General features: G+C 43.1%; 1 protein-coding gene across 1 annotated transcript in view; it reads left to right on the forward strand.

Annotated features, from left to right (window-relative positions):
* The first annotated feature begins 2,699 nt into the window (after positions 1-2,699).
* flt4 (fms related receptor tyrosine kinase 4) overlaps positions 2,700-24,767 on the forward strand; it is a 42,677-nt gene continuing 20,609 nt past the window's right edge. Inside the window, exons 1-5 of the mRNA XM_076739106.1 lie at positions 2,700-2,910; positions 19,499-19,595; positions 21,517-21,791; positions 23,928-24,058; positions 24,161-24,326. Coding sequence (XP_076595221.1) covers positions 2,853-2,910; positions 19,499-19,595; positions 21,517-21,791; positions 23,928-24,058; positions 24,161-24,326 — 727 coding nt within the window. The 5' untranslated portion in view covers positions 2,700-2,852. The remainder of the gene's footprint in view (positions 2,911-19,498; positions 19,596-21,516; positions 21,792-23,927; positions 24,059-24,160; positions 24,327-24,767) is intronic.

Here is a 24,767-nt window from a genome sequence, read left to right on the forward strand (position 1 = left end):
TGCTTTCTCTCCCACAACTGCCATGCTTTCTTTCACTCTCACTGCTTTCATGAACTGTGCAGCTGTTTCCAACAACAACAACAACAACAAAAAGCAAAAACCCACATTACCTGACCAGCTCCAAACATAAGACAAAGCTAAATGTAGCATTTAGCTGCTAAAGAGCCTGATATGTCCCTCAGGAGTTGGTATGACAAAAGCAGAGCTAAAAGAGCGTGACCATTAGACTTACATTTATGTGGTGGACAGTCCAAGCACTCAAAGCATTAGCTTCATGGCTAAGTAGTTAGTAAATAATGTACATGTAAGCGTGCAGCAGCATTGCTTTGTCTATTACTACTGCTACTACGACTCGCCAGGATGCCTCCCATAAGAGCTGATAGTGAATATGACCTACAAATGCTGAGAAACTTTGGCTTCTTCCATCAAAACAAAACAAGAAAAAAGCACCTTGACAAGTGACAGCAAGGCCTACTTCAAAGCAGCTTGGCAGAGTGCTGTGTGGTGCACAGGCCTGTGTGCATGCACTTGAGTGGGTTGGATGTGTGCTCCACATCCTTCCTATGATAGTAACTGTGGATCCGTAATGTGTTTCCTGACCCGAGGATGGGCCGGATGGAGTGCTGGCACTTCAAGGACGGGTCCTTGAGTCCTCGGTTGTCTCTCAGGAGCCAGCAGAATTATGAACTGAAACCTTTTCATCTGACACAGCAGGGGCGATCATGCTATCCTGCATGAGGGCTATTGTTTGTTATCGCCGTTGTCTGAATGGCTCGTCTGAATGCTTATGTGTGCAGTTTATTATTTTATTGGCCACTCAAGTGTTTTTGGTGTGTTTATGACCTTATCTGTTTTATATAATGTAATGAGATTTGGTAACTCCCTGGACATAGCTTTGTTAGACTATCAGCACGATTTAGTGTGTTTATTTTCCTCTGAAGCCGACGGCCTTGTGGGGCCGAAACCAGAAGAACATTTTAATTACAACCATTCAATCACAACATTGTGTTTTAAGGTCAGAGAGGTGGATTGCCGTGAGGGATCTGGGGAGCAGCACATGCCCACAATAACATGCAATGATCCTTGGACTCCTTGTTATTCCACGCACTCCTGATGTCCGCTTCTCCGTGGCTCAGAAATTGTTGAGAATAACATAATCATATTAAGATTTTTTTTTTTTCCCTCTTTCCTCTAATCGACACTTGCTGTTGGCTGACAGCCGGACTGGTGTTCAACGGCTAGGAAGGAGTCTTGAATCAACTTGTGTTATTATAGTTGTAATGGACAGCTAAGTACAGAGAGAGCATAGGCTCCCATTGATTTTAGAGCACACTCATAGTGCTGGAAAGCAGACCTGTCTGAGGCTGACTTTATTGGCTTGTTCGGGCTTGCTGGTTTTTCTGTGGCTCCATAAGAGGTTTGACTGGACCTTCAACCTGTGCCTACATCAGACAATTAATGAAACACAGAGCTACACCCGAAACTCCATCTGCGTGCATCTGTGTGTGCAGGTCTCTTGTGCTCTGTCACTTTGTTATATCTGAGTATATACGGTACATGGGTTTTCAATTTTCAAAACCCCTCTCTGTAAAATAAAACCGGGCTGATAGTGGCTCGCTATGGGCATGCTGCCCTCTTAGTACATGATTTTCATTCACACTCTAAAGATTCCCTGAGGAGGATGGATGTGTGGGCGGACGGGGTTAACAGGACTTGGATAGGGCTGGAAGAACTCTGTGCACTTTAGTTTCATTGGAAGCATTGTTGCATCTGACCCTTTGGCAGAGTAATTACAGATATTTAATCGCGAGCTTCCCCCCAAGGCACCTCTGCTCAGCATTAGTTTGTTGAATGTTGAGAAGAATTTGTGTTCATAATCACAAAAGGTAACTTTTTCTTCCTCAAATTAATGGCTGATGTTTGACCTGATAAAATTGCACTGACATTACAGAAGAGTTACAGACTAGGTAGATTGGATGGATTAAACACAGCTGACCAGCGGAGAGAATATCATGCAGTATTCTGCTGATACTCCTCCTGAGGCCGTGTCTATCTAACCATGGTGTATGTTCACTTCCTTCGGAGCACTGCTGTATTCCTGCGGTGGCTTTATAAGAATTTCTGATGGTGTTAGGATTACCTGCAGAGCTTTTTGGATGTCAGGAGGGATTTAAATGCCCTGAAAAAAAATCCACGGAATTAAAATCAATATCAGAGTTTGGCACGAAAGCAGCAAATGGAAATCCACAGCTGCTACAGGGCATCATAAATCCCCTCATCACTGAGTCTAGAGTTCTTGTGGCACTTTGTGGTGTCTTATTGTGCCATGCAATAGATATCACCTTGTTCAATATGATTACTATAGGTCTTTAACGCAGAGGATGAAACGAATGGGATTTGCAAGAAGGAAAGTTGTCATGGGTGTTAGGGAGACCACCCCTCTGCCTCTCTCTCTCTCACACACACACCCCACACCCTCCGACACACACCCCTCCAATTCAGCTTGTTTTATGAACTGGATGGGTGGGTGTGCATGCGCTCTAGTCACGAGCAAAGGAAAAGGAAATCGTTGTAAATCCTATTCTGTGCGCCTTGTGCATCCTTTTGACAAAACGAGGAAAAAATACGTTTTTCCCCTCCTTTCCTCAGCATTTCGCCTCTGTCCTCTCTGTCCAGCACACAGATCAGGCAGGCATCGATTGGCCGAGGTTCACCTGAGTGTTTCCCTCCCCCTCCCCATCCACGGACTTTCATTCAAAGCACCTCTCCACTGTCTCCATCTGCGTTAAAACAAGCGACTTTTATAAGAAACACCGCTCAAGCGTCTGCACTTCTGGACCGGAGATCTGGAGATGAAGACAGATTTTACGTTTTTCTGTCGGACTTGGATTGGAATAGCGTATGCCTCAGGTGAGGAGACTTCTACAGTGAGTACGAAAGTTTGGAGCGCAAGTTTTTTTTTTTTATGAAGGGAAAGGTCGAGTGGACTGTTTACACTGACTTGCAGTAAATAAATGATCCGAGGTCGACTGAAGTTCTATTTCTAGAGGCTCAAAGTTTTATTCATGTCAAGCTGTGGTCTTAAACGGAAGCCAGGTAGATCCCGAACTTAAGCCTTTCAGTGTACTCTGTTTTATTAATTGTAAACAGAACAGGATGTTTCTACAGTGCTTTAGAGCTAATGCATTAATCAAATTCAAGAAACCCTTGAATGAGTCCCTTCTGGTTGAGCCGTGCGCACTGCGTTTCTTTGGGCCATATTTTACGCACACCATTCATCACGCATACATGATTGTAAGTTTGCCTCTCAATATGGGCCTGAATTTATAAGGAATAAGAGTCTCCAAGACATGCAGATAGGCACTAGGGGGAGGCATGCTGTTGTTGTGTTTTTGATAAAGACGCAGTTCTTAATTGGTGATACTAAACTCAGGAGGGAGCAACGACAGAGCAGATTCTGTTAGGTTGAGTTTGAGTGACACATCATAGTTTATGTATGTAGGTCACATTTTGCGGAGGCAGAGCGAGAGGAGAGTTGACTGATCCAGACTGGACTGACATGTGGAGGAGGAGGGGGGGGGGGGGTTGGGGTCAGATCCCTTCAAATCTCTCAGAGTGCTCTATTCATGAACTCTTATTTGTGCAAAGGAAGCGAAAGGTGACAGAATCTCGCTTTCATCCAGTCCAAACTGACTGGTTTCAAGAATCTCTGGGTTATTTTCAGTGTGATCTGCCTCCACATGTGCTTTTTATTCACTTGTGTGTCAAATTTACAAAACTGAGACTAGAGACTAATAAATCTAAAGCACATTGTTTTCACTGCACTATTTTACATCAGATACTTGACACCGGGCCCTCTGATTGACTATGTTATGTGGGAGTATGGCTGAGGTTGTTTGCAGTTTTTCCCAGTGACTGAATGTGTACATTTGAGTTGTTCATCACTGATTGCGGCTGAGCAGCTGTTCATAAAGAACAGAGAATACTTTTGTGAGGGGCATATGGCTACCCGAATCATAACTCCGGGGTGGAGGGATGACTTGCGCTCCTTTCATATATATCACTGAGCTGTGCTGGGTGGGTCACATAGATTTGGCGGAGCAGATAAACAGTTGCTCAAGCGGTTTTCTATTTTCAGAGTGGAGTGAGGGCTAATGGTGTCACAAAATTCATTTCAGGGGGACCACTAGCCTCAGCAAACATCATCAAGTCTCAGCAATGGTAGATTTTATAATGTGTGACAAATGGTGTTGAGCCTGAGGTCCCTCTCCTCTGTTCACCTGGCTGCATTTTCCTTTAAGGCTCAGTCCAAACTTTCACAGTATTCAAAACAAAGAGAAAACAGTTTCCCATCAATCCACAGTGTGAATGTTGGAATTGTAAAGCTCTGTCTGACGTCTCTGTCATCACACACACCCGATGTGCCTATTAGCGCATGTGTGGTGCTGTCTGTTGAAAAACTTACTTGCAGCCCTTTTACTTTAGCCATACAAGGGCCCCTTGATGCTCAGTGGAAGCGCAATATCTCAGAACTGTCCTGGAGGCAGAAGGATCCACTAGCTTCATATTTCAGAGGCACATTTTTCAATTAGAGCCTCGCAGTGTGTACCCGTGAGATTGAGTGGCACATTAAGGCACCGATGTGAGAGAAAAGAATCCCACGTTCTGGATCAATATTAAATTTCAGAGAGCAATTGACATGAAATTTTTATTATTATTTTTTTGGGTTGACCACATGTCTTGACATACTGGGGATGTAGAATTTATGTAAAATGTGTCTTTTCAGTCTTTTCTTCCTTCATGAATGCAGAGCACGACACAAGTCCAAAAAAAATGGCCCTTGAACGCAACAATTTACCTTTTGTCCATGCTCTTACTTTAAGGAATCTCTTGTGGAATAACCTCTTAAAGTCTAAAAGACTAAATATTTCATATTGTGAAATGCTCAGTTTTGTCTATAGTCTGAAGGTTTTTCTTAACTTTTTAACCCACAAATTCTTTTCCACAAAATACAAACATCAGACGTTAAGGCTAAGGCTTTAAGGCTTCCGAGTTGAGTTTGATGCAAACATGAAGAGAGCGCAGGCTTCACATTACTGTGATCGCAGGGGAAGATTGAGGGAGAGTGGATTGTAGACCTGCCAGCTCAGAAGTCATTGTCATTTTCGGGGGAGAGGATATAATTTACACAGCAGCTGCATTTATGGAGCTTTGGGTTTTTACCCCGAGCCATTTTCTACCATCTTCCTGTCTCGCTCTGTCTCTGGTTTGAATTATGCTGGTTTCAAAACATTTAATATGCTGCTACAGAAAGTCAGTCTTATTTAAAGAAGAATCTTGGTGAAACGTCAGTGGTACAGGATCTATTGAAATGAATTGTGAATCACTGATTGATTCTTTGCCTCTTAACTTCCTTGGTTTTGTTGAAGCATAATTGGCCATTGAAAACCTCCCCAGTCAAATAAGCCACATATGAAAGCAGTGAATCATTTTTTTTCTAAAGCTGAGCTCTACAGCCGAATGATCTTTGGCTTGCTCTGTGTCTTGGGTGCACAGTGTTGATATTGCTTTTAGCTGAGTGTTTTCTGTACGCATACCTCCGCTTGATCAGATCATCCCAGAAATCTGACTCTCAACTCTGGGTATTATTCTAGTCGTCCACTTATAGGGGTCGAGTTGTTTTAGCCAACAATATCCCCCTATTCTCAGCGCTGATCTCAGGATTCAACCTCAGGACTCCGAGGAGCGGACCCTCTGTGTCTGTCCGTGAATATCTTGTTCTATCAGCTGGAGAGGAGCTTGGATGAGAGAGGAATGCTGTTGCTGCTGCTCCGTGTGGGAAGCTCTCTGCAGTAAAGTCCAAATAAATAGGGAGTCCGGTGCCTCACTCATCACTGGCAAGGAGTAGCAAGGCCCCTTGGGCATTTATAAGTCTGGTCACTCACTTTCTCATCATGCTAAAGCACCAACACCCCAAATATGACTCGAGCTGAGAGATAAGCTCTTTCCACACCAGGAATCTGCTGCAAAAGCCAAATATGTGTCAACGTTGGTGTTAGATAGTTGATGAAAACCATCTGTGGTATTTTTGTTTTCATATTTCCCTCCATTTCTCTGTGCCCAGTTTTAGCCATGCTTACTGCACGGATCTAAGGGTGGCAACGTTGGTCTGTTGGTTATTTTGGTCTATCTCAATAACTACTGGATGCATTGCCATGAAATTTAATGGAGGCATCCATGTTCCTCTCAGTATCAATTGTAATAAATTTAGTGATCCCTTAACTCTTCATCTTGTGCCATAATCAGGCCAAAATGATATTTTGGTTTGTGGCTAAATACCTGTAATACTTGAATGACATTCCTATCAGCCTTAGCTGAACCACTGCTGATGAGCACGTTAGCATGCTAACACGCAACTCTAAGATGGTAAAACCAGCACTGTGCCTAAGTGTAGCCTCACAAAGCTGCTTGCACTGCTTCAGACTCTTATTTTCAGACACTCATAGTGTCGCACTCTGTTGTACATGCGACAGTAAAAGTTGTGTAGAGAATAACAAAAAGAAAGCAAGAAAGAATTTCAAACCCTCTGTCCTTTCTCACCTCTGCACAGCATAAAGTGGGTGTGAATGTCTGATTGACAGTTTGGGAAAGTTACAGAAATTGTCGCACACATGGTCCTACTGTGCAAATGAAATGTTAGCCAGAACAGGCTCCCGTTCTGCTCCCGCGGTGTACATTTTTGCGAGCAGTCTTGCTCTCCCACATTTGGAGTAATTACCATGCTGAGAGGGTTTAACCTATCGATTTTCAATCTCTCTCTGTGTTCACACAGGCCTGAGTTTCATATTGCCGCCACAGCAGCACAAAGACAGTCAGAAATGAATTTTAGTGAGGATTCGCACACTGAGCACGAGAGCTATAACTCAATGAGTGAATGAACCCACCCATGAATGGGTAAGTTGTACATGTAAGATGAGATAAGCTGTTGTTAATTGAGGAAAAAAAACAGCATCACTAAGACTGCTGCACAGCTTAATATTTAGAGGTTTTGAATTCACACCTTCAAATGCTTACCTTTTCAAACTCTCTTGACATGCTAATGGACGGCTAATTACATGAAATTCAGCATCTGTAACAACCAGTGAAAAGACAATTATTCTTAATAGTGTTGACAGACGCTGGAGGGAAATTGCTTTGTGGCATCTATCACCTTTATTGGTCAGTCGCTCTACACATTCTCTGACAGCAGAAACTGGATCCTGGAACCCGGTAGCCGTTAATACGGATATTACAACACTCCAAAGTGCTTGCGTTGCTTAGAAACAAGCATCATGTAGAGCCCTTATCAGTTTAACAAGAACCACCATTGCTATTATGTTCAATTGCTACTAAGTCTCAGGCAGCTGTGTGAGTCTAGGCTGTGACTGTCCATGTAGCATTTTATTGGCCACTCATACCTCTTGCCTTGTCATTGGAGGTCACTTGAGGTTCATGGGAACGAGTCCATTGGCAAAGCCTGAGGAAATTGCCAGCTTCCCTCCCTTTCGGCATTCAGTACCATAATTGTTGACCGAGCACTCCCTACTTTGCCCTTGTTTTCTATGGCATCTTAAGCTGCCACAGTGATTTAGCTCACTGGGACATCTGACACGGCAGCAGAGTCTTGTTCATGGCCTGAATCTCCAGGAATTGACCAATAAGCTCAGTAATGGGGCCCCTCAGAGTTTGGCCTCTGAACAGTCACAGCACGAGTTTTAGGAGCGTGCAAGTCATCACAGCACGCGTGGACTGTGCTAATCTTTGGCACTTGCTTGTACTCAAAGAGATATTTTAGATTTCCTAACAGCATGTCAGAGCCAGGGGCCAGGACAAAGCGTTTACCAGAACATGCTTGGTTCCCCTCTTAGCAAGGGAAACCATTTCTCAGTGCTAAAAACGATGACATGCAAAAAAAAAATATATCGCCACAGAGGAAGTGCTTCAGTTGTCCGGTGTGCCTGTGAGGCAGGTACAGGAAGATTTAGTCAGGGACAGAGGTTTTAAACATAGGAAGCTGGCCCAGATGGCTTGTCGCCGCATCCTTAATTTCACACCCCTCCTCTGGCAGGATGTTGGAAAGGCCTAACTCCCCCAATAGCGGAGAGGACAGGGACATAGTGGATGTCATCCTCCTCCATAGTAACAATGAAATCAAAGCTGGGCTGCCAGTCAGTCCGTCGCCTGGCTTTGGCCCGGCCTTGTGTCCAGATGACAGAGGAAGTGGACTTTATTTCTCTCAGAGCGAGAGAGAGATAGAGGGAGTATGTCGTAGCCTGAGGCTGGCTGACTCCACATCCAGAGAGCAGGTCTGCTTCATGGCCTGCATGGCCTCCTGTCCCTCGCCGGACATACAGGGCTATTTCAGAGTGCGTTAGCCTTGGCCTGTTTCCAGTTACTGTGTCACCGAAATAACTGTGGCTGTACTGTCACCTACATGTTGCTCTTTACCCTCTAAAGGCCTAAAGAAAAAAAAGTGTAGTTCATTTGCAGTTAATCATTTTCTGTCTCATTCAAGTACTTTTGACCATGTGTGATTGTATGTAAACTGAGCATCCGTTGAAAGGAAAGTCACAGCTGTATATGTAGAAAGATTTGATTCATCTTCTCAGGCATTTTGCCCATTCGTGCAATATAAAACCTCAAAGTAACAGCACAAGTGCGTAATCACAATTTCTGTATCTGTGAAAACTGTCGGTATTTTTGAAAGACTCCCACGTCGCATCCTTTCTGCCAAACTGAGAACTCTGAGAAAAGCTCTATTTGTTTACACAAGGTTCGTCCTTTCCTGTTCCTGTCATGTGACTGATCAGAGACTACAGAGGAGCGAGGAAGCACTAATGGCAACATCTCCTTGACCGTCCATGAAAAAGGGAAGTGGGAGAAGCGTGAACATGATAAAGAAAACAGGAAATTTGCTCGCGTTGAAGAACATTGTGCCACCTTTCACAAAAGCTTTAATGTGCCCTGTGTTGAAGCCTTGGAGAGAAGAGCTCTCATCTTCATGCGTACCTTTGATGCTCTCGATGCCTGCCTGCCTTGTCTGTCTGCTTGTCAGAGAAGCTTTACATTTTTAACAGGCTTATAGAGCGCAATGGCAGCTAGGCTTCTTCCCTCCCTTGTGGGTGTATATGTATGATTTATCTATACTCAGCGGGTGTCCTCCATATGTTGAGAAGTCCAGTGTCTGTATTCCCTGAGTGTGACAAAACCACCATATGAGCCAGGAAGAGAGCTCAGCTCGGGATAAGATGAACGCACATACACAGATGCATTTAAATGGGTAAAGGATCTGCTTTATAGCACTCCAACTTGCAATCTCGCAGTTAATTGTGCCATAACTCCTCACAAAACAAGCACATCATGCATTAAACAGAAGCCATTAATGCCTCTGTAACTCTGCAGAGCTACTTTCAGTTGGACATTTTCATTACTGTCTGATTCTTGTTTACAGAGAAAGATCGTTCTTTCCAGCACTTTCTTCTTTCTCGTGCAGTCCTCTGCACCTCTTGGTATTCTGGTCCTTCAGACCTAAATAGAGAGCTACTTTTGATGTTCTCCTGGCATGCTATTTGCACATTTAAATTAACAAGTAGCCAGTTGCACATCTTTCTTCCCTGTCAAACAGGTATGTGAAGCTGACACATCAAAGTGGAGCCTAATACACATGCTGAGCAAACAGGCACAATTGTCCTTGAAATATTCTGACTTTTGGCACTTAGCTCACATACATCTGGCACGTCCATCATGACAGAGGCATGCAGGCCAGAGAAGGCAGAAACACCAGCTGTGTCAACCCATGTGTCTGTAGTAACCATCTCTACATGATCGCTGTCACATGGCTGGCATGTCTGAGGAATGCAGAGAGGACTGCCTCATCCTCATCTGAATTACATTTACATCCAGCGCTCACCACTCACCAAACTACAATGACTTCAGTGTTTGAAGGCTTAGTTTGGATTCACTGAATAATACAAGCTAACTAACCCCTCAAGGCAGTGGTAGACCAGTAACTCCTGAGTTCTGAGAGGTAAAATTACTGTTTGTTCAAAGGAGTCTGGCGGCCTTGGAGGGGGTGATATAATGGCTTCAGTTCCCCGTTGGAAGGGCTGTCCGAGGGCAGGAAAAGTGGTGAAAATACTGTAGATATAACCCACACTGACAATGATTCTTTTTAAGGTGGGCCGTATTTGGGTGGGAAGAATGAACACGTAAGTCCGTCCATTCCGTTGCTACTTTTAGAGCACGCCATGTGAAATTACTTTTCTCTGACTCACTTATTCTCCGACTGCTGTCTCTCGTTTCATCTTTCCCCTGCGTTTGTGTGTGTGCGTGTGTGTGTGTCACTCACTGACTCCAGTCACAGTGCTTATTGGAGTACACAGATTTGATTGACTGAAGAGCATCATGGGAGATGATTTACAACGCATGCAACTGGTCTGCGAGTCTCCTCGGCTTCGAAATCAGTGCCGTAAAGGCACTTCAAAGTAGAAACACTGTGTCAAGATCGGATAATTCTTAACAATTTATCCGTTTGGGTCCTCAGCAGTACACCTGACCAGTGTGACTGGATGAATGGTTGTTGAGAAAATTAAAGGCCAGTCCTTTCAAATCCAGCTATTCTCTCCATCTGTTGAATGACCAATCAAGGTGGACTCGTGTTTTCGCCTGTGCTCTATCATTGTTGCTTTTAACTTATTATTTTGTTCTTCAGCCATCTCTTTGCAGATGCTGCCCCAGTGTCAGCCATAATGACACAATGTAATTGTCTGAAATTGTCCTCCTGTTTCCTTTTAACTGACGAACATACCACTCACTGTGACATGTAAATGTAGGCCCTTCTGGTTTGTCGTGAGAAATTGAGCCTCGTTTTATTTGGATCTTATCGACGCATCAGCATTAAATTGAGACTGTTTCATAACTGGTTAAAAAGTCCTTGTAGTATGTTTAAACAAATTTCTCTCAGACCTTCGTGTTGCCTGGCAGAACCAGCTGGAGCTGGTGCAGGGTGGACACATTACTCCCACAGTGAGAATGGATTTTCAGAGATATCACATTTCGCAAGACCAATGTCAAGTTTTTACAAGGACATGTTCAGTGAGCTGTTTCTCTGAGAACAAAACCCGTTCTGCCACTGAAAAGTTCTTTTTCTTTTAATCTCCAGTGATCAGAGTTATGAACACAATCGCCGAATCACAAGATTTATTAAGTGGAGTCACTGTCATTCTCAAGTGTTGAAAATCTAGTAAACTGGCTACAAGATTAACTTCCTTAATGGGACGTTTATCTGTCTGAAGGGCTTTACACATCTAAACTTTTTATGTTCTGTGTAATCATAGGGTGTGATAACAGAAGGAGCAAATCAACTTTGGAAATTTCGTGTTTTATATTTTTGTAGTTTGAAATGTGATGCTTGCTTTTTGTTGGTTGAAGCTAATCAGCCAAAGCTGCTGCTTATCTCTGCACCACCAGCTGGAATGCTTGGGAAAAGAGGGGAACCAAGCTCAAATATTTTTTTGGCTCCCTGCCCCCTGTTTTGTAAGGTTGTTGTCAACCAGCCAATCACCATCCATTTGAGTTTTCAGGCCGAGCAATCGTTCTGAATAGATAGATGTTGATCTGTGAGACGTTGTTAGTTACAGAAAATTCAGAAAAATGATTTGAATAATGGACTGTACCAGCAATATGCATGTTTTATTTCACCAGTGCAGTTCAAAACATGTGTGCTCTGTTGCTTGGCCTCTCTCAATATCACCGTCCTGCAGAGCTGTAGAACCCCTGCAGTTCTAAACACAGCAGTACCAAACCTACCGTTTCAGACCTACACATGCGCCACCACCATTTTTTCTTTGTGCTCCAAAAACACAGCCACACCTAAATTATTTCTAATAATAATCATCATAATAATGATCATTTATTTATTTATTGTTAAATTACATTTAAATGACTAAATGCATGCTGAAGACACACTGCACTCATGAAAAGCCAAATGTCAAAATACAAATTTAAAAAATTGGATTATAGATTAACGTTAAGTTGAATGTGCAGTGCACTCAGACATTGTCATTTTCTCATTGAAGCTGCAGCCTTGTGTATAAAAGGATGGCCTTCTCCTGAAACCTGAGTTCACAGCTGCAGCTCAGCTCATTCACTGTCCACCTACACAACTGCTGACTACTGCCTGCACTCCAAGAAGTGTTGGGTTGCATCTGTAAACACACTGTTGGGTTGCCCATGCTGTGTGAAAGGGGTTGTAAGGGGCTTATTTGCAGGTTGGTTACTTTGACCCAGCTACTGATCCATTCATTTTCCTGCCCCTCCATTGTGAAACTCTCTGGAACCAGGTCCGCACAGCACATGGTGGGCAGGATTTTATGGTAGGTTAATATGAATACCTATATTTTCAGTCTGAGATCATCGGGGCAGGGTTGGTTTTTAGTCTGTGACATTTCTGCATTAACCAGTTTTTTTGTAGTTGCTAGCTACATGACTTTACAGTTGCTCTAATGATAGCTGTATCATGTTGTCATTTTGAATTTTGAAGTTAATCTATTGTGTGTGTGTATGTGTCTGATCAAATGAGCAACCCGGCATTCTGGGTTAAATGGCAAAACTCAGCCCTTGGGTCAAACCAACCCCGTGTGTGTTCTGTCCCATAGTTACCCAGTGGTAGGTTTAAAGTTTTTTAACCCAGCAGATTTTTGAGCTTGTCCTCCAGCTGAAACTGCTTTTTAAGAACAAGGCAATACACATATACATACATATACAATATGTGGAGACTGTTAACCTTTTTCACAGCACTGTTTAATGCATATTAATATAAATGGGCTAACTGAGTGATAACAGCCATAACAAGCTGTCAAGAAATGTAACATGAAAGGTCACGCCAGGAAAATGTGTTTATTATCGTGACAAGATACGCTATCAGCCCTGAACTTGTATGAAATAATGTGTTTGGTTTTCTTTGGCATTCGCTCCACGTAGCTATACACTTTGGAAATTTGTGCTTTTACTTTTAGTTGACAGACTGCAAACAATCACTAATGAGATTATAGATTTTTTCAAACAGGCAGAGCCTCATAGTTAGAATACATTACACATGCATATAGAACATATTGACATCTCGCACAATACATTTTCATCATGAAACATGGGGGAAAGAACAAGCAGCTCCTTGAGCATCATGGCCGAGAGTCACCTGTAGTGTGTGAGGTGCTGAAATGCCCCCTTCCTAACTCTCATCAATCTGAAATGTCCAAACAGCGAAGAGGTCGGTGGCTGTTTTGGCCTGCAGCCATGCGTAACCCAGCGCACATTAAGTTATGACTTTGCAGCACCTCCTTGAGCAGTTATGACAGACCCACTTAGGATTACAAGTGATATATAAAAGATCCAAAGTGTTGACAAGTAATGTGGCTCAAACTGAAGCCAGGAAATAGACCATGACAGAGGTGCTGAGCTCACAGTACAACAGCATATGTGTCATGAATTGTATCAGTTTCAATGATCTGTTAAATATTTTGCTTGACTTCAAACAGCTTTTAGCTTGACTCCTTGTGGGTGTAATGCTGTCTTGGTCCTCTGGTGTGAGACACTCCTGCTGGACTGATAGACACATCAGTGTATGTTACTAAATTGGAGTGTTTCAAATAGCCAAAACTAAAATCTCCCCTTTATAGTAAATAAATCTTTTTCAGGTGTCTCTCCCAAATACACCTCTAACATCTTGATGCATTGTCTCTCAGGGCATGCCAGTCAGTCATGACATTTCAAAAAGATTTACAATTTGCACCCTGTCTGTCAGTGTGCGATCATTCATCTGATTGTGAGGGAAGCATCCATCACTGAGACTCAGCTACAGGAGGGATTCTGCTCATCACTCACTCTGCACACCTCTCAGAAGGCAAAATCATGTCACTGCACATCAACCAGTACACTTGATACTTGTGTATTTTCTTCTTATTCCTGAGAAATATTTGGAGTCCATGTTGCTTTTACTGTTCATACATATTCTAAATGTGTTGTGCAATTGAAAGTACGTAGAAAAGGCTTGGTAAAGATTGTATGGTTGCAATTAAAAGAGATCACAATGACTATTAGTAGCGATCACACAGCAAACAGTAGTCCTTGGTGTCCTAGTCTTATGATTTGTACACCCACCCATCCACCCTGACCTTTCAAAGCAACAGTCATTATTCAAACAGCCTTGAGAGGTTCACGTGAGTAAAAGGTACAAATAGTTATTTTGAGTGTTTGAACAAATGATCATTGCTATAGCTTTTCTGGTCAGTCTCCTTTAAAGCAGCATTAATTTATTTTTTTGGTCACATGTTGTATACACAACAGATCACCTTATAAAGCTGTTAGCTTAGCATTTACTTGGGCATTTGCTTGTGTCCACCCAAGACAGAAATCTATTGGCTCTCTTTTAGCTCTATTTTGATCTCCACCAGCTCCTCTCTGTTTCTTGAGCTGCTAAATGCTTCACTTTGTTCACCATATTCATCAACTTTGTCTGTCACCATACAGTCTGTCTGCTGTATGATGCTGGACAGGACGTGCACAGTGGGTTTCCCAGAGCCATGGTCACTGAGAACAGCAGCCTGCTGTGGCTGCAAAACAGCTGGAAGCTGTTGAGAGCAATGAGAGTGAACCAAATTAGGAATGTTGCAGACCAGAAAGCCAAAACAATCAGCTGAAAGAAGCTAAAAAAGCTAGTGAAGCTAAAAAAGCTAGTGAAGTGAAGTGATGGTTATCAGGGGGTTCATCTCTATGAGGGATCCCTATCACAGTGGTCATAGGCTGTATTTGGAACCGCCTGTGACATACTGCTGATGAACAGTAGTATGCAGTATGAAACTGTTAAATCGATTTATTTTGCAGCCTGCTATGCTATGCTTGTTTTAAACAGTTTTATGGCTAATGGCAAACCACCACGACTGTGCAGCATCACCTTATGCTCCAAAAAAGAGAAATTATAAAGTGGATTTTCACAATTTTCCTGGCAACTGGATAGAATCAGATTCAGCAGCGCTTTGTTGCATTACTTCACTGCGAGTGTAACACGAGTTGGACCTAGTTCTTCCAGTATTTCTGTGGCTTGGGAAGTGTAACATTATCCTTGTTATCCTTGCTTCAAGCAAACTGGGTGGAAAGTGAATTTCTGTAGTGACTCTCCCTCTCAGACCAGGTTTATCAGTCATTGGAATGGCTTACTCTTAGACAGGAACTCACAGGCTTTGATTTATGCTCTCCGTCTATACTCTGAGGGAAATATCCAGGTCTCTAGTGGGCGCGAAAGGGACTGAAATCTTAATGGGAAGGAGTGGAGTGATCTGTCTGCTATCCTTCAGGCTCATCTAGGACTAAGGGAGATGATCTCTCTTGTTCTTCCTCCTTAGTGTGTGTGAAGGAAATTTGCTATTCCTAAAATAGTGAAGATGTGAGCTGTCTGGCAGGAATTTCCTTTCACACTTTCCCCTTGTCCGTAGTGCTTGGGGGGTCCGTGTTGGCCCCTGTGTATGTTTCTCTGAAACAGTCCACTGTTTGAATTCACAGCATTTCAGGTGTGGGGAAGAGTGGACAAAGCTGTGGTGCAGAGGGGTGGTGATGGGACTGAGGTTGGTGGCAGGTTCACATCTGAGCTGAAACAATATGTTTGGAAAACTTTGCTTCTCCTGTGGGGCCGAGTTAAAGATCTCTGAAAGGGTAGGGAAGGAATACCCCGCTGGGAGCAAGCTGGGAATGATTCATGGACTGCCACCACTTCCCACTTCAGCTCCTTAACATGTGTGTTGTGTCAGCAGGGCAATGTCAGCTGTCCGAGTTCACAATCATACAAGTGTTATTTTGTGGGTTTTATGTGGTTTTAAATTAGCATGATATCAAGTTTAATATCCAAGCAAAGACAGAAACAGATGTTGGTTGGTGGTTTTAACTGTGATCCCCATCAGAGATGTACAAGGACATTTGAATTCTGAATTAATATATTATTGGTATGAAACACCAGCAATAATAAGATAAGATAAAATAACATAATGCTTTATTGATCCCACATGGGGAAATTTCCAATGTTACATCAGCAAAGGGGATAGTGCAGTAGTAAGGCAAGATATGATGCATAAGTGACAATATAATAAGTAAAAGAAGGCAATGGTTAAATTACAAGAGAGAAGAAAGCTCAACTGTGAGCATGATCTGTGTAACAGGCCTCCATTACATATGCACATAGGAATAATTCAACATTTTACAAAATAGGCTCATTCACTTTCTCTCTGACAAATAGATCAGAAGATAAATGCCATTGTCATGTCTGTACAGTAGATTCTATACTGCCTGCAGCTGTAGATAGTCAACCCCATTGATTTAGCATTGCACTCCTATAACATTGTCAGACTCACAATGGGTAGTTTGAAAAAGAAAAAAAAAAAAACGGTCTCAATCGATGCAGCCATAGATACCATTTTTATTCCATTTATTGTTCTTCCCTGTCAAGACGTGGTGCAACTCCACAGTGTAACTCAGGGATTCGTGTGCATTATGCTAGTAGAGATGTAGCCTCAAGCTGCTAGCCTGCTGCTCGGTTTTAAGTTTGTAGTCTTCAGCCTCAACTGATGGTTGACTCATGTGCCGTCACTTGAGGCAGTTTATTAGACTCTCTAGAAGGACAAAAGGAGTTATAGCCAACAACCTTTTTTCACATTTGCAGTCGTCCGTCCGTCCGTCTTCTCCAGCTTCATCCGGGGCCGGGTCGTGGAGGCAGCAGTCTGAGCAGGGACGCCCAAACTTCCCTCTCCCCGGACACTTCCTCTAGTTCTTCCAGGGGGATCCCGAGGCGTTCCCAGGCCAGCCGAGCAACATAGTCACTCCAGCGTGTCCTGGGTCTTCCTCGGGGCCTCCTCCCGGTGGGGCATGCCTGGAACGCCTCCCTGGGGAGGCGTCCAGGGGGCATCCGATAGGGATGCCCGAGCCATATGCAGTCGTATTGTATAAAAAACCTGCATGCGGAGTGATGTGTCAAACATGTATGGCTGAATTGTTCCTATACTTGCCATGCAGTGTATAGCAGCTAGAAAAATAAAAAAGCTCAAGTTTGTGTGTATGATGACCAGAGTCAACAGCGAGCAGACCGGCCAGGCTGCAGTCAAGGGGCGGGGGGTTGGTGGTGACAGGGGCAGTGACTGTTTGCATATTCAATTATACATGCATAAGAACTGAAGGCAAAGATTTACATCTGAGCTATGAGCTATAATGAAAAAACAAACAAACTCCTAAATATGTCATTTTGATGAAGGGAGATGAGATTTTAGAGGATTAATCAATGCAAGGACAAGAACTTTATGTTCACATGTCAGATGTGAGACTGATAACGATCTTCTCACTTAACTCTCGCCCCTGTGGACGAAAGCGGTAGTGTTTCCCAGAATGAAGACTTGTTTCCCATGAGTACCACCACCTCTTGTCCTGAAGAGCTTGATTTGGTCAACATTTGTTCTGGAAGCGAGTGAAAGACAGATGCTAATTATTTGTAAAACTTTTCTCTTTCTTATTAAACACAGCTGTTCGCAGGATGCGTAGTGATGAGGCAATGTGTCTATTTGTGGTTATGTAAGATGATTCACTGGAATATGAAGAAGGTGAAACAAAGTCAGCTTTCTTTTAGTACCATTCATACACCTCGGTTAGATGTATGCATACAAATAACAGATTTGGTTGCTTGGTAATAGTCATTTTATTGAGAAAGTTCAAGTTATCATCATTCCCCGGCCATACTATGTTGTCATAACAAGCCCACATGAACTATTATGTTATAAGTCAGTTGTATTACAATAATTGTGATGGTGACCTGAACCTCCATGGACTGTAAACCATGGCTCACAATCACTTTCAAACATAGACATGGTGCATACCTGTGTCAGATGGAAAGGACCCCTTCAGGACTGGTTCTGAATCCTGTCAAATCCAGCAGTTCTCTGCATCTATTGAATGACAGACCAAGGTTGTTTTCTCTCATCCTCTGTCAGTGTCCCTTTAAGGGTTTTGTTTGTTTGTTTGTTTGTTTTTTGTTCTTTGGTGAATTTCTTTTCTTTGCAGATCCCACCACACTATCAGAATAAACTGTCAAGAATAAAACTGTCCAAAGACAGATGTCGTCCTGCTTCCTTTTACTGGCTAACATACAGCCTGCTCCGAAATGTAAACATTTCACTTCTGGTCTACGTGCCAAAAATCGTTTTGTCTGATGTCATGGGGAATCAGACCCAGGGACAAGCATTAAGAATGACTGTATAGAAACAGCCTCATTTGCTCATGTAGGTCATATAGAGGCATCAGGATTAAGCTGAGACTGATTCACAGCCAGTTAAAAACTGCTTGTAGCTGCTTTAACGGTCTGTTTGCAGAACTGGAAGGAACCCAGGCTGATCCTTTCACTGGGATCAGCCTTTACTGTAAACATAATTAACAAAATATTTACAGAAGAATAACCTTTCTCCATTGTGCTCCCTGGGCAGCAGGATGCGTTAGAGGAATGAGCTTTGCGTACAAAAACCGCAGCTGTCCAGAGCTCTGGGCTTTGATTGGCAGCAGGTCATGATTGACCGTTGTGAAATCATTCTTGCTGCTTTTCTGCGGCCGATGTTGAATTGTATTGTCTCGCCGGTTGTCTGTAGTACACGTGCTTGAAGATGTATGAGCAAGTGATGAGAATATTGATTAAATGTAAACTACTGAATGCGGACTTTCAGGCATTTCTGTTGCTGCTCTGTTTGTCCTTGAATAGTGTTCCCTGCTTTGCTCGGTCTGCAGGCTAAGTACCACATAGCGAATTACTGCACATACTTCAAAATCATTTTCAAACAAACACTGAGGCCGATGTGAAAAATGGTCATCATTTGCTTACATAAATGCAAAGAAAGCCTCCCCACCTTCATATGGCCTCTCTGCCTGTGCTGTTGCTCTGTGTGTGTTTTCATCTCTAATGACATCCAGGTGGAGCATAAGTCATGGTGACACTTTTATATATGATAGACTGTAGGTGTGGAGTCCGACTAAGCGCTAATAGCACCCTGAGGGGGACTCTGGGATGGTAATGACATTCTAGACTGGCCATATTAACCAAGCACAAGTCAGTGAAGTGAATGCATTAGTTATGAATCAAGGTGAAATGGTCTTTGTGCCTATTTCAGAGGAGGAAGTAGGGAGCTGTGACCAGCATCGCCTCATGAGTGGGCCATGATTTCTCTGCCTGGGTGTTTCTCAGCATCAGGGACCGAATGCTGTAGATTGCCTTACAGCTTATAAATGTAATGAACAATGTGCTATCCGAGCTGCTGTCGTGTTCGACCCCAGGTTCCTGGCGTGTTGCAGAGATTTGACAGCCAACCAGCAGCTCTGTCCCGACCCGGTCCCGAGCGACTTGCCTTACATGAATCTAATGCAGTTGCTGTGTTCGCTCCCACAGGTCTGGTGATTGGCTTTTCTATGACTCCACCCATCCTTGAAAGCACCAAAGACGACCTAGTGATTCCAGTCCACGAAACACTCACTATTACATGCAGGTATGTGGGTGTGCTGCTTTGGGTTGGGAGTGTGTGCATGCAGTCGTCCTTCACTGCTGCTTGTTATTTCAATAAGTAAAATCCACTGGTAGAAAGCAAAATCATTCATGCCTCTTATTGCATGATGATGATAAAGGGTGCTGTCAGAGATATACGCTATACACTGCAGTTGTAAGCAAGGACTGTGCTTAAGTAAAATTTCCTGTCTCTTTGTAGTTCTAGTCCACTACAATTAAGAGAGAAATATTGCACTTTTTCTATTTTACCAAGATTTTGCACACACAAACTGAGGAGGTGCATTGTTATAGATTGAACTATCCAACAGTGGATGAAATGAGAGCAACTTTTCATCGATCCAGCTTCTCTAACCTGAGGATTCGCTGCTTTTCTGTGTTTAACATCCCCCAAAAAACAAGGACGTAGTGTAGACCAAATTATTCAGCCAACTGAGAAAATGATCGCCAGATTAATCAATAATAAAAACAACCATTCGTTGCAGTTCTATATGAAACAGCAACTACAGCAGTTATAAAGTGATACCAATAGCAGTGAGTAGTAGTAAAATTGAATGATGTAATATAAATGTATAAAGCTCTATTGAGTGCTTTTACTTCAACATTTTGCTGATAATAGTTTGGTGCTTAAATAATATTTTTAATACAAGACTTCTACTTGTAATGGAGTATTTCTACAGCAGTGCTATTGCTATTTTTACTTCAGTTTTGTATGCCTCTGATGGGAATAAGTTAAGTCAAATCCATTTTAGTTATGAAACCCAAAATCTTTCAGACAGCTTTAAAGTTTGTACATCATACAACACCCTCTGTCCTCAGACCCTCATGTGGCCGAAGGAAAAACTCCACAAAACCACATTTTCTAATACATCCATCTATCTGATATAAAATGTAAATACAAAAGAAGATCAAGTCCTATAAGGCTCACAGAGACTTTTCTGTCCTAAAACACCAGCCAACATTGATTTAAACTGAGTCGAAATATGAATTCCCTCATAATAACCGTCCTTTATCCTTATGAAATCTCTGCTGTGCTGTGCTGTGCTGTGCTGCCAAAGCTGTCCCTCCATTAACTGTTTTGTTTCTGTGGTACAAAAAAATGCTGTCCTTGGAAAGCTGGTGATACCTTTGGACTTTTTCCAACACCAATTTTAAATAGATGTTGTTGCATATAAACCTCACATGGCCAGCACCACTGAGAGTCTCCTGGGGGAAGAAGTCAGTTTCATTTTTGGCAGTTTAGTCGTCACAATGTACAATTTTGTAGAATCGAGATAGGTAGATGTCATTGACGAGCGCTGGAAAATAACCCACAGAATGCTTTCATTGCCCTTTATGATTTCTGCAGTTATTTCCAGTCATCACATTTTGGCACTGTCTGCAAATGTGGATGTTTGTAGATGGGGGAGGCAGGTGGTGAAATCATGGCTATCAGTTTACAGACAGCCATTATGATTCCACTCAATCTCGCTCATAATGCCTTCGGGTTGACATGCCCGGCCGTAACTGAATTAACATGACAAAGCACAAAGCAAACAGGGATGTGTGCAGGCACATTTGTAGTATCACACACACACACACACACACACACACACACACACACACAAACAAACATACACACAAACACTTTTTACCTTGTATATTTAATACATGACATCGACTGCGAGAATGTGACTACAGATACCAAAATGCTTTTAATTCATTTTTTTAAATAATTTAAAGGATTCTGTTCATATTTATTCAAGTCTGTCTTGAAATGATCAGGTGTGGATATGCACATTGAAACAGTTTTTGCTTGCTGTGATCAGCACCTGATTATTACTGTAGGACAGGCTTGGAAAATGTGAACTTATCCTCTTATTTCAGGGTTCAGAACTTTTCAGATAACGTCAAATCTGTATCCTCAGGGGACAGCGCACTCTGACCTGGGCCTGGCCTGATCAGACTCTGGTGGGACAGGAGCTAACTGACCGCCAGGCCCAGCTGCCGACCACAGGGACCCCCGGGCAGAGGGTCGCCTTGGTCAGCGAGTGTCCAGGGGAGCCGGGGAGGCCGTACTGCAAGAGGCTGACCCTGAGAGGGGCGCAGGCCAAGGACACGGGCTACTATCGCTGCTATTACAAGGATGTCAAGGCCATCATTGTCGGCACTACTGCCGTCAGCATTTACGTCTTTGTCAGAGGTGAGTCACAGTTGCACGCACACATGTATGCACTATGCTGGCATCAACTGACTTGAAATTGAAAATATTCAAATGACTTCTACTACTCACTGGCTCAGCACAAAACATTCATTATAAAGTGTTTCAATGTTTCTCTTACTTCATTTAAATTGTGGGAGTGTAGTGCATATCAACTATAAAAATTGGACTGTCAGTTGTAACAACGCTTCTGATTTTCAACCGTGAGTTTTCTTTTCTGTGTAGAAATCCATTTGCTGTAGTAATGAGTCTGCAGATTGTGGGGCCATTCTGCTGTCTGAACTTGTTGTGTGTTTAAACAGAGCATGTTTCATCTCCTGGCCGCCTGACCTGGTCTCTTTGGCTTGGCTGCGTGGAGCCTTTATGCTTCAGTTTCTCTTTTCCTTGGGTGGTTCACAAGAAGATCCCACTGAAACAAATCTGCTGTTTAAATATGACTTCAGTATCAAAGCAGCCCCTGCACTGGAGGTTGTTGACTTTGTCTCAGTAACACCCGGGAGGCTGGCAGGATTAATGCATTAATGTTTCGAAAATTAGAGACGCAGGGTGTTTGATAGAGGTAGGAATGACCAGCTCGTTCCCTTTTCTCATTCGGGATAGGATGTTTTTCAGTTATTCATTTTCAAATATCACAGCGACTCTCATTTAATTCACCTTCTCAAGGGACTTTTCAAATCTGATAAGCCCTGCAAAGTAAAATGGGTTTTTGCAACCAATCTTTTTTCTCCCGCCTGTACTGTGTCTCAAATGTTATTAGGATTCAGGTCCACCTCTCCTACTTTCTCTGCTTTAGACCAATTTCAGGACTCTGAGCTTGGCCTTAAGGGTTGCCTCTTTCCTCCTCCTTGCCTCGCTCCATGTGCTGTGGGGGAGGAGTAGACGGTGGGGTGGGGAGGGGGAGTGATTGTCATGTAGGGGAATCCTGCTGACCAGTCCACTCATGTGAAACGCCTGTTTATCCCCTCTGACAAGGTGCCAGAACAGTTTCCACAGATCTAACCAGGGGGCTGATCAGAAGCAGATGAATATTGCAGCCATAAACTAGACCCAGTGTGTGGCGGGATGAGAAGGGACGCATGTGGATTGAGTTTACACAGGCAGGCGTCTCCCCTTTACCCCACCTCTGCTCCACACCATCATCTCAAACACATGATACAGTATGAACTGACAGTATGAGTGTACTATGTACTTGCATACACACACACACACACACACACACACAGGCTTATGTAAAATACACAATACTCTGGCACACACATTCTCACACTCATATCCAGACTCATATCCCTGATGCTTTGCAAACTCTTCTCACCCCAGGCAGGACATCTCCTCTTCCAAAACCCATTGCAGCCTAATACCTGCAGTGATTTATCGTGAGGAACTTAAACTGTGAGGCATGGTGTGTTGTTTCTTTTACCTGTATAGGTTTAGACCACCTTAGGGGCAGATATGTAAGCCTCTGGAGTGGACCCATTGTTAAGCCTTGCAGCGGCTTGAAGCCGTAGCTTTGAGTGCTGCAAAAAAAGAAAAATGAAAATAATAGAGGCTTTTTCGTGGAAGAAAAAGAAATAAGAAAAGAGGCGAGCAGGTCGTTATCTCACAACATCTTTGGCTGACTTACGAAAGTCGCTGGTATTGACAGGAAAGCCTGAGAGATAAGCGTTTTTACAACAGTGCGCGCTCATGCTGTGGGAATATGAGGTTTTCTCATGATAACAGCTGTAAGGCAAATTGCTGCCACAATTGTTGTGTTGTCTTCCAAAGCCTCTCTGCAACAGTGGCTGCGAATCACAGACAATAAAAAGGGAGATATCAAGGTGTTGGAAGAAACACATTAAAGATATTTTGAGTCAGACAGCTTGAGGTGAAATCGTAGCAACTGTGGAGGAGGATCTCAGCTGACCTATAGCAGTTCTTAATGCTATTTACTGTGTGGGGACAGACTGACCCACTGCATTACATGTAATCATGATAAATACATATTGTGTGTCTTTTGGGTCATTATCAGGCTGAGATATCTGGCTGTCCGTTCACTAAGTTACCTCCATAATAGCCACCATTATCCTTATTGGTATCAGGATGTCCCTTTAACAGCGCCCTGTTTCTGTCTTCATCCAGACCCCGAGCAACCCTTCCTCAGGAAAGGCAACAGAAATGACCTGGAGACCATTTTAATCACACGCTTCTCCACGCATGTCACAGTGCCATGCCTGGTCACAGTGCCGGATCTGAACGTCACCCTCTACACGGTCTGTGCTCACAACAGATTTCTCATTCCTCCAATTAAAGCTGTCAAGCACTGTCAGTTGGTGATTTGAGCTTGAGTAATTGTTTTACGTGTGTCATCTCAGTATCCCACGCCGCTGGAGAAGAGCGGGATGACGTGGGACAACAAGCGAGGCTGGTCCATTCCCAGAGAAATCATAGACAGCGTGCCGATGCTCATCGGGGTTTCGTGTGTCGCCATGCTGGGAGGCAAAGAGTATCAATCTGCCAACTACCTAATCCACACTACAGGTAACAAACATCTGTGTCAACTCCAAAGCTTTAAAGCGTTCAGTCTCCTCTGCTGCTGCTCCAGCCGAAAGGTGGAGGATCACTTTAACTTCAGCAGCTATGAAAACATGGCCGACCAAACGCAAATATTTTAATTGAATTTGAAGCTATAGCTACTCTTGTAGAAAGATAAATTAGCAAGGAAGTCGGTGGTGCCATGTCAACATAATTCTGCATTGGCGTCAGTGAGCCAATTACGCCTAAATGTTGACAATTTGATGGGTTTTATTTCATTATGTTACTTCCTCAAGAACAACTCCCTTATTTATGCTGGTGAGCGTGCCACTATGCCCGCAGAATTAAAAAGAAAAAAAAAAGGAATAGAAGGGAAGACACAAATTAATTTTAGGAAACTAAGACGAAGAGGCTAGATTTTGTGCCAAGGTTCCCTCTCATTGCAAA

Source organism: Chaetodon auriga, chromosome 9, assembly GCF_051107435.1.
Source record: "Chaetodon auriga isolate fChaAug3 chromosome 9, fChaAug3.hap1, whole genome shotgun sequence".
NCBI classification, from domain to species: Eukaryota; Metazoa; Chordata; class Actinopteri; order Chaetodontiformes; family Chaetodontidae; genus Chaetodon; species Chaetodon auriga.